Source organism: Tauraco erythrolophus, chromosome Z (assembly GCF_009769465.1).
Source record: "Tauraco erythrolophus isolate bTauEry1 chromosome Z, bTauEry1.pri, whole genome shotgun sequence".
In the NCBI taxonomy this organism is placed as follows: Eukaryota; Metazoa; Chordata; class Aves; order Musophagiformes; family Musophagidae; genus Tauraco; species Tauraco erythrolophus.
The window spans coordinates 525079-538470 of NC_141496.1; the positions used below are offsets into that span (position 1 = coordinate 525079).

Consider the following 13392-nt stretch of genomic DNA (forward strand, 5'->3'; position numbering starts at 1 on the left):
GCGCCGGCGGCCGGGGGCCGGTCCCGGCGGGATCCCCGGGCAGGGGCGGGCTGATGCAAGGCGGCGGCGGATTGGCTGATGCAAGGCGAAGGCGGGTTGGCTGATGCAAGGCGGCGGCGGATTGGCTGATGCAAGGCGGCGGCGGGTTGGCTGATGCAAGGCGGCGGCGGATTGGCTGATGCAAGGCGGCGGTGGGTTGGCTGATGCAAGGCGGCGGCGGCGGGTTGGCTGATGCAAGGCGGCGGCGGGTTGGCTGATGCAAGGCGGCGGCGGGTTGGCTCAGCGCGGCGGAAGCGCGGCGGCGGCATTTCCGGCGTGTGGCTGCGGCACTGCGGGTGGCGGCCATGGCGGGAGAGGTGCTGGCGGGGACGGCGGGGCTCGCCCTGGGTGAGGCGCGGAGCCGGGCGGCCTCTGCGGCGTCCAGCCCCGGCCGTGCCGCGGCGGGGCGGCGTGGCGCGGTTCGGTTCGGCCGGTCCCGGCCCCGGCCCCGGCCCTGGCCGCAGGGAGAAGATGGCGGCGGCGGGCGCTGCCGGTGCCGGTGGCGGCCGCAGGGCAGTGTGCCCGTCCCGGGGGCTCCGGGTTTCGGGCGGGGGAAGCAGCTTCGGGAGCGATAGGAGGGCTGGAGATGAGAGAGGCGGGAGACGGCTCGGTGCGGCGGGGCGGGAGTGCCGGGGCGGGAACGGGGCCTCGCCGCGGCCGTGCGGCTCCGTCCCGGGGCGGGATCCGAGCGCACCCGCGGGAGCCGGGGTGGCGTTTAGCGGGCGGGGGACGTGGGGCGGCGGCGGAGCGCTCCGCAGCGCCGGGGCCGTGCGCGGGCGTTGGCTGCTGCCCGGGTGCGGGCAGGCGGGAGGAGCGTTTCCGCGCTGGGATTCACTCCTCGGCTGGGAGCGAGCCACAAGCGATCCTTCTGCGTGTCCAGCTGCTTCCTGGCCAGCTCCATGGATTTTTTTTTTTTAATTGCCTGTGTTTGTCATGCATTCCAGAAGAGCTGTACGTTTCGGAACGAGAGGGCAGCGATTCCACTGGCGATGGGACACAAAAGAAACCCTTCAAGACCGTTTTAAAGGTAACTGGGAAACACCTGCTGGTTGTTTTGGGAGCGTGAACTGGGTGTCCGCTCAGCCTCTTTAGGGATGACTTTGGTTCACTTCCAGTGCCGTCTTCTTTCCTTTTTAGGCTTTGATGACAGCAGGAAAGGAGCCGTTCCCTACTATTTACGTGGATTCGCAAAAAGAAAACGAGGTGCTGTAGCGTTAGAGGTTCCGAGTAGAAATTATTTAATTGCTCTTTTGTCTGAAATTACACACAAACGTAACTTTTTATCTTCTGCCCTCTCCTTGGTTTGCTTTAGAGATGGGCCATCATTTCCAAGTCACAGATGAAGAATGTCAAAAAGCTGTGGCACAGGGAACAAATGAAGAATGATGCCAAGGAGAAGAAGGAGGTGGGTTGTAGAAGATGCCAGGTCAGAGGAAGCGTATCCCATTTCTTTTCCAAAACCATAAACCAGCGTTGTTGTCGTTGCCACCCCTCCAAAAAAGCTCGTTTGTTCTTCATCTGTGGCATTGGTTTACAAACACATTATTTACAACTCGCCTTTGTTCAGATTAGGACAAGCAAATGGCTGAAACTGGGTAAGTTAGGAGCAATCTGAATTCTGGAAAAAGTGGGAAATGCATCTGTGCGTTGTTGGTTATCCTGGGCTTGAGTGAGAGTAGGTTTCGGCCCCTGGCAGCGTAGCATCAAGGCGTTTTACGGCCTCTGTGTCTCTTAAGTGTGCATTGTAATCTCTGCTAATGATAAAGAGTAGCAATCTTATACAGCCTGGTTACAGCTATTTAATACTTTTTTTTTTTTAAACCAGGCAGAAGATCTCTTGAGAAGAGAGAAGAACCTGGAGGATGCTAAGAAAGTTGTTATCAAGAATGATCCTAGTCTTCCGGAGCCAAAATGTGTAAGATCTAGCACACTTGATACATGACCTGTGTTACAGCGTGGTGTCTGCACAGAGATTGAGTCTGTCTCGGCTTCGTGGGTCTGGCAGCTGTTGAAAGATGCTGTCTTTTGCTGTCTAGAAATGTAATTTTGTTTTTCTGGTTATCTACATCCTCTGGTACGTAGACTTGGACCCTTCTCGTGCACTTCATGGGTGTCGGAACCTTCTTAGTTCACGCATCAGACTTCTCTGTGTATGTGTTTGTCGACTGGTAGAGACCGTGTTTGGGTTTGAAAAAGTTCATTAGTTCATTAATTAGATTATTGTAGTGTTTGTAGAGTCCTGCTGGGCTTGGTGCAGTCTTTAACTTAGTAAGCAGGTGTTACCTGTGCTGCTCTGCGATGGGTTTTTGGGTAGACCCCGGGTAGATGGGGTTTCTGTGCACACGTGTAGAAGATGACTTTGATGGGAGCCCTGCGCTCGTGGCTGCTCGTTGGGAAAGGGGCACCCGGGCCCAGCTGTGCTGAAATCAGTCTCTTCTGCACTGATGCTCTGTGGCAGTCCGGAGGCGTGATCCGGTTTGAAGGCACCTGCTGGATGAATCGTTCTGCCTAGAGCAGTGCCAGTGCCTCAGCTGCGTGTCTGGATGTACCGGTGTCAGATCCAGGTCCTCTGCTTCTTTGGCTGCTGACTGAGCTCATCCATTGAATGTCTTTAGAAATGAACTCAGAGTCCATTCCGAGTGCCATAAAATGTGCCCGAGGCATCCTTTCCGAGTTTTTGGGTGACTTAATGCACCTCAGGCTTCCAGTAGTACCTGAGTGTTCTGGTGTTAAGGTGTGAGCTGTTACGTGTTTCCACTTCTCCCTTCGGTCAGATGCAGAGTGAGCTTCTTCAAAAGCTCCTACAGTCCTTAATTTCTCCATGACAAAGTCAGCCTGCTAGACAGGAAGGGCTCCATGTGAAGTCTGGGAATGCTGTCCGGACTTCCTGCCTGCAGTGTAACTCACTGAATGCTCTTTCCCTACTAAACAGCTACTCCGTGTTGACGGCTGTGCATATACCTTGGATGGAACTTTGCTCCTGGGAGGTGTCATATGCACTTGTACTCTAAGGAATTCTGTGGAAAACACCATCGGCATGGTGAATCGTTTCTCCATTTGATTGGTTTTACTCCCTGCTTTACAGGTCAAGATCGGTGCTCTGGAGGCTTACAGAGGCCAGCGAGTGAAGATTTTTGGCTGGATTCACAGATTACGGAGGCAAGGTAAAGCACAGGCTTTTCCAAGTTGCTGAACCTCTGCAGAGAGGTGGAACAAACGCAGTAGCAGCCAAAATTGGGGCACTTACAATGAATCAGAGAGCACCTGTTGTTAAATTTTTAAACTGTCAGTTAGATGTCCTCTTTGGTTTATCACAGTGGTCACAACACCGTAAATTCTGCGTGATATATGAGCGTATCCACATTTCTTAGCTGGAATCTTGTGGGATTTTCGGTTGGGAGGTCAGTCCTGCGGAATTTCTGCGGAAGACTGGTGTTGTGTTTGAAACTAATCCTGCAAACTGAGAGCTAACTAGCATCTGCTCGCAATGAAATCAGCAAATGGGAATTTTGAAGTTCTGTGAAGCAGTATAACTTTTTAAAATCAGTTTAGCGAGTAATACTTGTGATGGAAATGGTTGATGCTGTGGTTCGCTCGGAGCCTGGAAGCACACGGCGGAGGTGGTTCCAGCTCCACAGGTTATCTGGTCAGATGCTCACTGAACGACGATGAAGGGCTGGTGGATCTGGTTATCAAGAGCAGTTTCTAGCAAATTATTGTTGTAATTAGACGCTTTTGTGGAGATGTGGGTGGCCAGGGTGACACCACTTTGTCTGTTAGGTGCACCTTGGGCCCGTGCGTGCAGCGTTTCTGCAGACAGGCTTGTAGGCCCTGAGGACCAGAGGGAAATCCGAGGTCATGGCACGGCGCTGCAGTCGCAGCCCTGCTGAGGGTGGAGCAGGCTTTGCTCTGATCTCTGTCGACACTTATTTTGACTTGTTACACAGAATTCAGCTCTGTGAAAGGCTTCTGTAACTGCACTGATGCTTCCGTGCTTACCCGGAGCATCTCTGGGTTTTAAAACGGAAGAATGTGATCACAGTCCTGCTGTAAAATCTGCACGTCAGTGATGAATGTGTCTTGGGAACGGGTCACTTCAAATGGATTGATGAATAAAGCTGAGACTCTCCTGTTTGTTTTTTTTTTTTTTTCTTCTCTTTTTAACCAGGAAAAAATTTGATGTTCATTGTGTTGAGAGATGGCACAGGTTTTCTTCAGTGTGTCCTTTCGGATGAACTGGTGAGTTGTGATGGGTTGATTCTGTTCTGTCACTGAAGCAGTGAAGTGTTCATACCTCGTCTGTTTTTCTTTTCTATAGATGACTGGAAGTTCCCCTAAACCTGGTGATTAAATTGGTTTATTGTTAGGTTGTGTCTCCTACCACTAGAGTTCTTTGTCAGTGTGAGAACTAGTTAGAAGTAACTGAGTTAGTCTTGTCTGTGACTCCAGTAGGTGCCACAGGAAAACTAAAAATGAAAAATGACCCTAACTGTGCCTTTGTCTCGTTTCTCTCTGTAGTGTCAGTGTTACAACGGGCTGATTCTCTCCACGGAGAGCAGTGTGGCAGTGTATGGTGTGCTGAACCTTGTTCCTGAAGGCAAGCAGGTATGGGAGTTAGATCTGGCTGTGGGTTCGGCTTCCCCTCCTTTCTAGCAGTTTAGCATTTTCCTGATGGAAGGGGAGGCAGAAGTGGAAATAATTACTAGATTATTTTGGTGGGAATTTGATTGAGAGAAAAGAACAAACCTCCCAGAGCTGCTGCTGTCACCCACTGTTCAGTTTGTGACAAGTGAACTGTGTGACTGTTCTGCTTTTGCTGAAACAGTTTTCTGCTGGTATGTCCCATAGATACTTCCTAGGATACAAGAGAGGAAAATCAGGTTAAATAAACATTATTTTCCCTAGCAAGAGGTTTGTTTGGTTTTTGTTTTGTGAAGCTAAGAATTCGGGATTCGTGCTCTTCTTTTACTGAGATGGGTTTGTGTTCTCTTCACCATGTTGTATTTGTCCTCTGGTGCTTAGCAGGAGTATGAACTCGTGTTTTACTAAAGTTAGAGTAAACTTTTGTTTATAATGGTGGTCTCAGACTGGGCAGGTGGGATTTTCTGCTGCTTACGCCTTGCGCCTCTCATTCCAGTCTAGATCTGTGTGCTGATAACTGTTTAGGAAATAGTTTGAGTGTGGACCTAGGGCTACAGCCACGTGGAGCAGCTGTGCATGAAGAACGGCCGATAAAAAGGATTCACACTGGAGGCAGGAGAGAAGCTTTCAGGAACCCTTATCTGTGACAGCACCTATCAGGACATGCAGGCCTATGTCAGAATATTTACCAAAAATCAGTGTAAGGCTTCTGTCTTAGTTGTGAAGAGGTGACTGAAAGACACAAGTAAGTTGTGTTTGTGTCGCAAAACTCATGATGCGGAAGGTGAGCGAGCTCCGGCTGCAGTGGTTCCATTTAAATCTGGAGGAGTCCGTTGGAAGATGTGAGCTCTTGATGGCTGCTTGTAGTGATGTGCTTTTTTTCCAAAGGAGAAAGCAAAGCAGTGATGTTGAGATTTAGAGGATAGATGTATGTTTAATCTGGCTGGTCAGTAAGCTTACTTCTTCCTTTAGATATGTATTAAAAATTGTCGTTAACTCTTGCAGTGAGAGTTGGTTTTTTTGTGTAGATTGGCAATCTGTATTCTCCTGCCTGGTCTTTTGAGTAAGTGCACTAACTCTTAGTAAGATAATAGGGAAAAGAGGCATGTCTGGAAAAAAACCCCACGTTTTGGAGTCTTATATTGCTTTTCGTGTCTCATCACAACGATGCAATGCTTTTAGTGAGCAAAACCACCAGGTTTTTAAAAATCTGTTGATGAAACTTTGAAAATCTACGTTTATACCCTGAAAATACTGTGAATGAAAAAAAATACCATTTCAGGGGACAGAAGCCCACTGTGACCCACACGGGGGAGCTGGTGCGACCAGAAATGAAGCCTGGTCTGCAGCCGCACAGGGCTGAGCCCTGGCACCCGACTTCTGCCCACTGTATGGCAGCAAACAGGACCAGGGACATGAGCCAGTGTGAAACTTGCTATGTTCACGTTGTGGTGGGTGCTACCTGGCGCAGAAGGGTTGACTTTCACGTTGTGGAGGGTGCTACCTGGCACAGAAAGGTTGCTCAGATGTCTCTGACAAGCAAACTCAAAAGTACCCGTGGTGAGCTGGCTCTTCCTCTGTCGTGGTCTAAGGAACTTTCTTCAACTTCTTTGAAGTTTGCCATCCGGCAGGAGAATGTGGCTCAAATAGTACAAGGACCAAAATACCTTCAATGTCGTACTGTGGTCTTGGGTCTGCATTTTCTTCTCATGGATGGGAGGACTCTTCACTCTGTGTGTGTGTGATGTTCTTAAGGCATGTGGGAAGGTTCTTCGTGCCAGTGTGGTGCGTTGTAGAACCATGCAAACTGCTATGAAGAGAAGTAACTATCGCAGCCAAAACTAGCGTACGGCGTTAAGTTGCCACGATGCCAGGTGGTGACATCCAAGGGGCAAAAAGTGGACTTCCAAAAAATACTTGTTTCTGTTCAAACTGGCAGGCTCCAGGAGGCCACGAGCTGAACTGTGACTACTGGGAGCTCATTGGTCTGGCCCCGGCAGGAGGGGCTGACAATCTCCTCAATGAGGATTCGGAGGTTGATGTGCAGCTTAACAACAGGCACATGATGATTCGAGGGGAGAACATGTCCAAAATCTTCAAGGTGCGCTCCATGGTGGTACAGGCCTTCAGGGATCATTTCTTTGCCAACGGATACTATGAAGTGAGTATGTTTTCCCCTGAGTAAATGACTACTTCAATGTCCTGACTTCGAGGCTATCTTTTTCCTGGAAAAACCGTGTAGGCTTTCTAATTGACCTGAAAGGGGTAAAAGAAAAACTGTTTATTAGGGAATGAAGTTTTGATCACTGTCATAGACATAGATCTTGGGGGCGTGCAAGCGTTGCCGTGCGATTCACAGACTGATTCTTCTAGGGCGTTGGAGGATGTCAGACCCGAGTACTGGTGCGCGTGCGTACAAAAACTTTGCAGATGGAGTTCTGGAAGAGTGTGCCTTACGTCTCTGCTCCTCCACGTTGTCATCATTGTCCCGAATTCTTCACCAAGTAACAGCAGTCTTGTTCTTTAACAGGTCACGCCACCAACTTTAGTCCAGACGCAGGTGGAAGGAGGCTCAACCCTCTTCAAACTGGATTATTTTGGTGAAGAGGCATACTTAACGCAATCGTCCCAGCTCTACCTGGAGACCTGCATTCCAGCGTTAGGAGACGTTTTCTGCATCGCTCAGTCCTACAGAGCCGAGCAATCTCGGACCCGCAGACACTTGGCAGAGTATGGAGAGAGTGTTCTTTGCTGTTTACGTGGGGGGGAATTTATAAAGCAGGGGAGTAGCAGGCACTTGGATGGCAGAGTGTGCAGACAGCGAAATGCTGATGGGGAGGGACTGAGCAAAAGTGGTTTTGGAGTTAATACCTTGTCTCGGAGAACGTCCAGCTGGTCATCACACATTGACACTTAGTGAAGGGAGAGCTGGGCGGAACAGAGGACAGAGCTGGTATATTTTTAGGAAGCTTCGTCTTTTTAGAAAATGCAGTTCATATTGTTGTTTTCTTTTTTTTTTTATTTCCTTTACAGTGTAGAAGTGGGAGAAATGAAAAAGGGAACAAAAGTGTGTTCTTGGGTTGTTTGTTTTTTTTCCTCGCGAGAATTTTTTTCATTTCAGCTAAAGATTTGTTGCTTGTGTGTGGTTTTGTAATGGCAGGAATTTGTGTTTCAGATACACTCACATTGAAGCTGAATGTCCTTTTATAAGTTTTGAGGATTTGTTGGACCGTGTGGAGAGCTTGGTTTGCGACGTAGTCGACCGAGTCTTGAAATCACCTGCATCGAGCTTACTGTATGACCTAAACCCGGTAGGCAGCACTGGGGCATGAATAGCCAAGAAAAGATGAGCTTTGGCCTTTCCAGATCAGCATGTCTATCTGGAGAAGGCAGGGCATGGCAGTGAGCTCTGCTTGCTTACTATTATTAATAAGAATAATATTAAATAATATCAAAATAGTTAAAATGCTGCAGGGCTGGTAATGACCCTTCCAGAAGCAGGGGACTGTGAGGGGGAGATGTTCCCTGCTAGCAAGTTCCAGGAGCCAGCAACGTGCTGGGATTTATTGTAATGTGTGCTGTACCAGTGGAATACAAAGCTCTATCCCAGAGCTCGTAATATTGATCGGCCGGTACTTGCAGATGGAGCACAAGGGAGCAATGAAACAACTGGCGTTTTACGTTCCGCCCTGGAACGTGGAGCTCTGAAAAGCCATTTTCATTTGTTGGACCTTCTGTCTGCTGTTGCCTTTGCAAAGCAGATGGCTTTAGGAGACTGCTAACTTTATCTCCATCACTAGCCCTTCTCTTGGAGCGCGCACAGACTCGGTCATCCCTGTCATTTTGACCTGTTTCCCCGATCAATGCTGTTTTAAATTTGGGCTGAGACGGGGGGCAGGAGGTAGGAAAGAGCAGAGGCACGACCTCCCACACAGAGGTGGGTTCTGAAGCCATTCTGTGCACAGGGAAGCCAAAAATGTTCTTTTGTGGCCCTGTGCATGGAACCTCTGCTGATGGCTCACTTTGAACAGCTCCGGTGAATTCGTACTGAAAGGGAAAGAGCTTTGAAAACACTGCCTTCCTTCTCTCTCCTGCCATCTTTTCCAGCATCTGTTCTGGGAGCTTTACTGGGCTTGGAAGCTGGTTGTGTTTGGCTCTAGCTTTTCAGTACTGAGCTTGACTTTTTTTTAATATGTTTTTTAAAGTAATAATTTGTTGATGTATGGGCTGGAAAGAGTAATGTGTGCTTGAAGTCTGGTCGTGGACTTGCTGGTCAACTGGTAAGGTGTTCTTCTTTAGAAGTGGTACTCTTCCAACTGTCTTTGTCGTCGTTCTTTACAGGGCTTCACGCCGCCTAAACGGCCCTTCCGCCGAATGGACTATACCGAAGCCATCGAGTGGTTAAAGGAACACGATGTGAAGAAGGAAGATGGCACTTATTATGAGTTTGGGGAAGTAAGTCTTTCTGAGGCTTTTTAGGAATTCAAGCCAAACAAAATCCCACTGCCCTGCCTCAGGGTGTATAAATCCCTTGAGGAACAGTGTGTTTGGACCATGATGCTGTTGAGCTTACCAAAAAAATCTGGTTTTCCTCAGTTTTTCTGTCTGAAACATTGGGAAAACTTGGATTGTAATTGAACAGATTCCCCCCCCCATATGTGGTTTTGTATATAAATATAATTTAAGATAAGTTCATTTTAAAAATTTAGGTACATTAGGACAAGTGCGTGGGTATGTGTGGTTTGAAACTTTGTTTCAGGCCTGATACATGTGGAACTCAAGGTATTGGAGTGGTTTTGGTTTCAAATACTAATAAAGCCTTCTTTAACCTTAGGATATTCCTGAAGCTCCTGAGAGGCTGATGACAGACACCATTAATGAGCCGATCCTGTTGTGCCGATTTCCTGCAGAGATCAAGTCTTTCTACATGCAGCGCTGTCACGACGATTCCCGGCTTACCGAATCCGTAAGTTGGTGTTTTACGTGGTGCTGCAGGCTTCTAGAGTGGGGAGTGTCAGCAAAGGAGTACCACAGGAAAATCTGGGAGAATTCGCTCCACGTTTTGGTTTGGGTGTCTCTTGGCATGGCTTGTTGACCCTACAGAAATAAACGAAGCAGCTCTGAAGTGCTAATAAAACATCAGTAGATGATGATGGTGAGCACACTCTTCACTGCCCCTAGATAAGTGCTAGTCTGATGACAAAACTTCCCTCACTTCTTGGAGACACTGTTCATAGAATCATGGAATGGTTTGGGTTGGGAGAGACCTCAAAGATCATCCAGTTCCAACCCCCTGCCATGGGCAGGGACACCCTCCACTACACCAGGTTGCCCAAAGCCTCATCCAACCTGGCCTGGAACACTTTCAGGCATAGGGCATCTACAACTTCTCTGGGCAACATGTGCCAGTGCCTCACCACCCTCTGAGTGAAAAATTGTCCAAACATTACCTGTCTGGCAGCTGGGAAGAGTGGTGGTTGTTAGGAATGCTGCTGGGGTTGCTGGTTTGTGATGTGGTTTTTTCTTGGGTGGGTGGTTACAGTTCAGTGTGGCCAAGAGCATTAGAGATTAAATTAGAGAAACTCATCATTTAGTTTATTCTATCTGTAAATCGAGCCTGGAAGGAATTGCCTTCCTTCCCCTCAAGGAGAATTAAAATTATGTGGTAAAACGCGTTACAGAAATAAGATACAGTTCTAAGTTTGGGCTGGTTTTCCTCGCCCTCCTACAGGCAGTGTAATTCCAATGGATTGATCCCACGTTGTCTGTTGTAGGTGGATGTGTTGATGCCTAACGTTGGTGAAATTGTTGGAGGCTCCATGCGTATGTGGGACAGCGAGGAGCTACTCGAAGGCTATAAGAGAGAGGGCATTGATCCCACGCCGTACTACTGGTACACCGACCAGGTTTGTAGAACAGATGGGATGTGCTGCTTGTCAGATACAATATTTGAATCTATTTTTTAACTGATCTTACGGTGATGCAGTCTAGATTGGAAACGTATTTTCGGTGGCCTGTCGTAGCTGATCGTTTAACCATTGGCAGAATGCAATGGGTAACAGTTTCCATGGCATTAAAATTGCTGCTGTTGGCTGCAGTTGCCTGCTGCCCTTACCAGATCACCTTCATTAGGCTGGTCTGTGCAGGTGTGTTCCTCTTACCATGTCTTCTGCAGTGTCTGGTGTTAGGTGAAGAGAGGTTGGTCTTCACAGACTCGAATGGCTAAGCTCTCGCTAGCGTGAGGGGAGAAAAGGAGGTGGCTGGAAAAGAAGCGTTAAGACTTCCTTTTTCACCTTCCTTTTTCCTCTTCTGGTCCTTACGCTGTGGCAGGAAACTCAGGACAACCAAGCACAAATGTCTTACCTGAAAACAGTATAGTCCGTTTTCCTCAACATCCAGAAAATTGCCTTGGAAGGGTTTGGGTCGGTTTTGTGTGGTATTTCTGCAACTGCAATACAAAGAACAAGCAAATGTTTAATATCTAGTCTCCGATTTTTAATTTTACAGAGAAAATACGGTACGTGCCCTCATGGTGGATATGGTTTGGGATTAGAACGGTTCCTGACCTGGCTTCTGAATAGACACCATATCCGAGATGTCTGCCTCTATCCACGCTTTGTCCAGCGCTGCAAACCTTAGCCATCCTTGGGATAAACTCCTAGGAAATTGGAAAAGAATGATACACTCTGCTATACTACGGCCTGTCGGCGAACAAGACTTGTTGCAATCTGTTGCTAATACAAATACTAATTTAGGGGGTGAAAAGGCAAATAAACCAACCACTTTTTTAAAGGAAAATGCTACTAATTAACTGGAAGAAGCCCTAGAAAGAATTTGTTAGGTGCATTAAGTCAACATAAGAAAAAATCCGGTTAAGCTGTCGATTAAAAAACAAGGTAGGCATCTGCTTTTAATTTCTGTGACTTCCAAGAAAATACACTGGGCATTTGAATTTTGTTTTTTTAAAATTTGTTTTAATTGTAACCTGCTTTTTCTTGCTGGAGAAATGTGGAGTTCAGGCTCTTTAAATTCCCAAATACCGACCTCTGAGAATGATATGAAGAGACATCATCTGAATAGCTCCACAAAATACAGAAATGGGAATAAAGCGCTGCACTTTTTGAGCTCCTGCTGGTGGAATGGAGTTCCGTTTGAGTTTATTCAGTAGCAAGGAACATAGTATCGAGCACAAAATTCCACGGCGAGAGATGTGGCTTTTTTTTCCCCTGGATTATTTATTGCTTTGAAATGATGAGGCTGCTGGTGAGGTAGGCTTTGCGACTCGTTCCTTAGAGCTGTGGATGAAGTGCTGCAGTGGGACCATGCCCACCCGCCCTGTGCTGAACGACAGGAGGAGGGGACCTGTTCTCAGAGCGTTGTCTGTTAGACACTGGGATGTTTGTGGTGCCTTTCAAATCAAGGTTCTGCCATCTGTTTCAAACCAGAAATGACTGAAGCCCCAAAGAAACTGGTGACTTTGAAATACAGTTGGATTTCAGCATTGTATGCTGACCGGATCGCTGTCCTCTCTGACGTCGTTCAAGCAGTGCTTTCCCACTCATGCTGGAGTGTTTTCATAGTAGAGCAGTTCCATTTTTCCTAGCTGGCTCCGTGTTCTCTTGTGCTACTGCATCTGAGCAGATTCTCCGGCTGTAATCAAGTAGGATTAATTAAATATTTAATGTGTTGAGTCATCTGTATGCTTTTTAGTCTCATAAATAAAGCAGTTTCTTTTACTAGAGAGAAAAAAAAAATAGGTGCATTGTTTGCTACCTGCACTGAGACTTGAGCTGGATTTGCCGTTCATAGAATCGTTGAGCTGTTCAATACCCATATTTTTGTAATAAATGACTGGTTTTCTTCATCTTGCATGCAACATACATGAACTGGTCTAAATCAGCAACCAATAAATGATGGCAACGTACGTTGGTGTGCAAGGCAGTAGTTCTTGACCTGCAATGTCTGTTCCTTTCCTTTCTTTTAGTCGTTACAGCTCGCTTGCTTGATACAGTCTGTCCTGGCTTAGGAAATTTTATAGGATCTATGTGGGGAAAGCATGGGAAGAGTGAATTTTCAAGTACAGTAAACCCATATTCCAAAAAAAAGCAACTAGCTTTTTTCTGTTTCAACTAAATCTCCATTAATAACCACACCCGAGGAAAAGCTTGCACGGTGACATGCCTTGGCTCTCCTTTTCTTCTCCCTGCTCCGGTTTTCAGAGGTTGTTCTTGGTCTGAACAGAGAATGTAAAAGAGAAAAATACCTGCAAAAGTGTTGTCAGCTGTAAATTTCCTGTGGTTTTGGGGTGGTGTTGCCGATGTGTTAAACACATGAACTAGAGGAAGAGGAGCAAAATTCACAAGCTTGACTGCACCAAAACGCTAACAATTTCTTACTTGGAACTTACGTACCTGATGACTTACAGGAAAAGTCACCCCAGACCAGAAGTTGAACATGGTACCAAGTAGTAATCACACCCGTCGGGGCTTTGCTTTTGTGGGATTTTTGTTGTTGTTGGGGTTTTCCAGGGGGAAGGGAGCTCAAGAGGCTTTTGTAATTCAGAATATTTAGGAATTTATGAATATATAAAGACTTTTTACCAAAAAAAAATTCCTTCGAGGGCCTGAAGTGATGGGGAGGAGAAAGGCTGGGAAAAGATATTACCAGAAAAACATCACTTTTTGGCAATCAGTTTTCTGTCCTTAAACTGGC

At 47.2% G+C, this 13392-nt stretch overlaps 1 protein-coding gene across 1 annotated transcript; it reads left to right on the forward strand.

The window, feature by feature from the left end:
* Positions 1-327: 327 nt before the first annotated feature.
* Positions 328-12593, forward strand: NARS1 (asparaginyl-tRNA synthetase 1). The gene is made up of 15 exons (XM_086629355.1): positions 328-387; positions 984-1066; positions 1177-1242; positions 1352-1444; positions 1865-1954; positions 3125-3203; positions 4208-4278; positions 4558-4644; positions 6620-6841; positions 7211-7410; positions 7856-7991; positions 9022-9135; positions 9515-9646; positions 10455-10586; positions 11188-12593. The coding sequence occupies exons 1-15, from the start codon at positions 345-347 to the stop codon at positions 11317-11319; spliced, it is 1680 nt and encodes a 559-aa protein (XP_086485481.1). The 5' UTR covers positions 328-344; the 3' UTR covers positions 11320-12593.
* Positions 12594-13392: the final 799 nt, after the last annotated feature.

Coding starts and splice junctions, on each gene's coding strand:
- NARS1 (XM_086629355.1), top strand. CDS start 345: ATGGCGGGAGAGGTGCTGGCGGGGACGGCGGGGCTCGCCCTGG. Junction 6,842..7,210: donor TTGCCAACGGATACTATGAA/GTGAGTATGTTT, acceptor GTTCTTTAACAG/GTCACGCCACCAACTTTAGT. Junction 7,411..7,855: donor ACCCGCAGACACTTGGCAGA/GTATGGAGAGAG, acceptor TTTGTGTTTCAG/ATACACTCACATTGAAGCTG.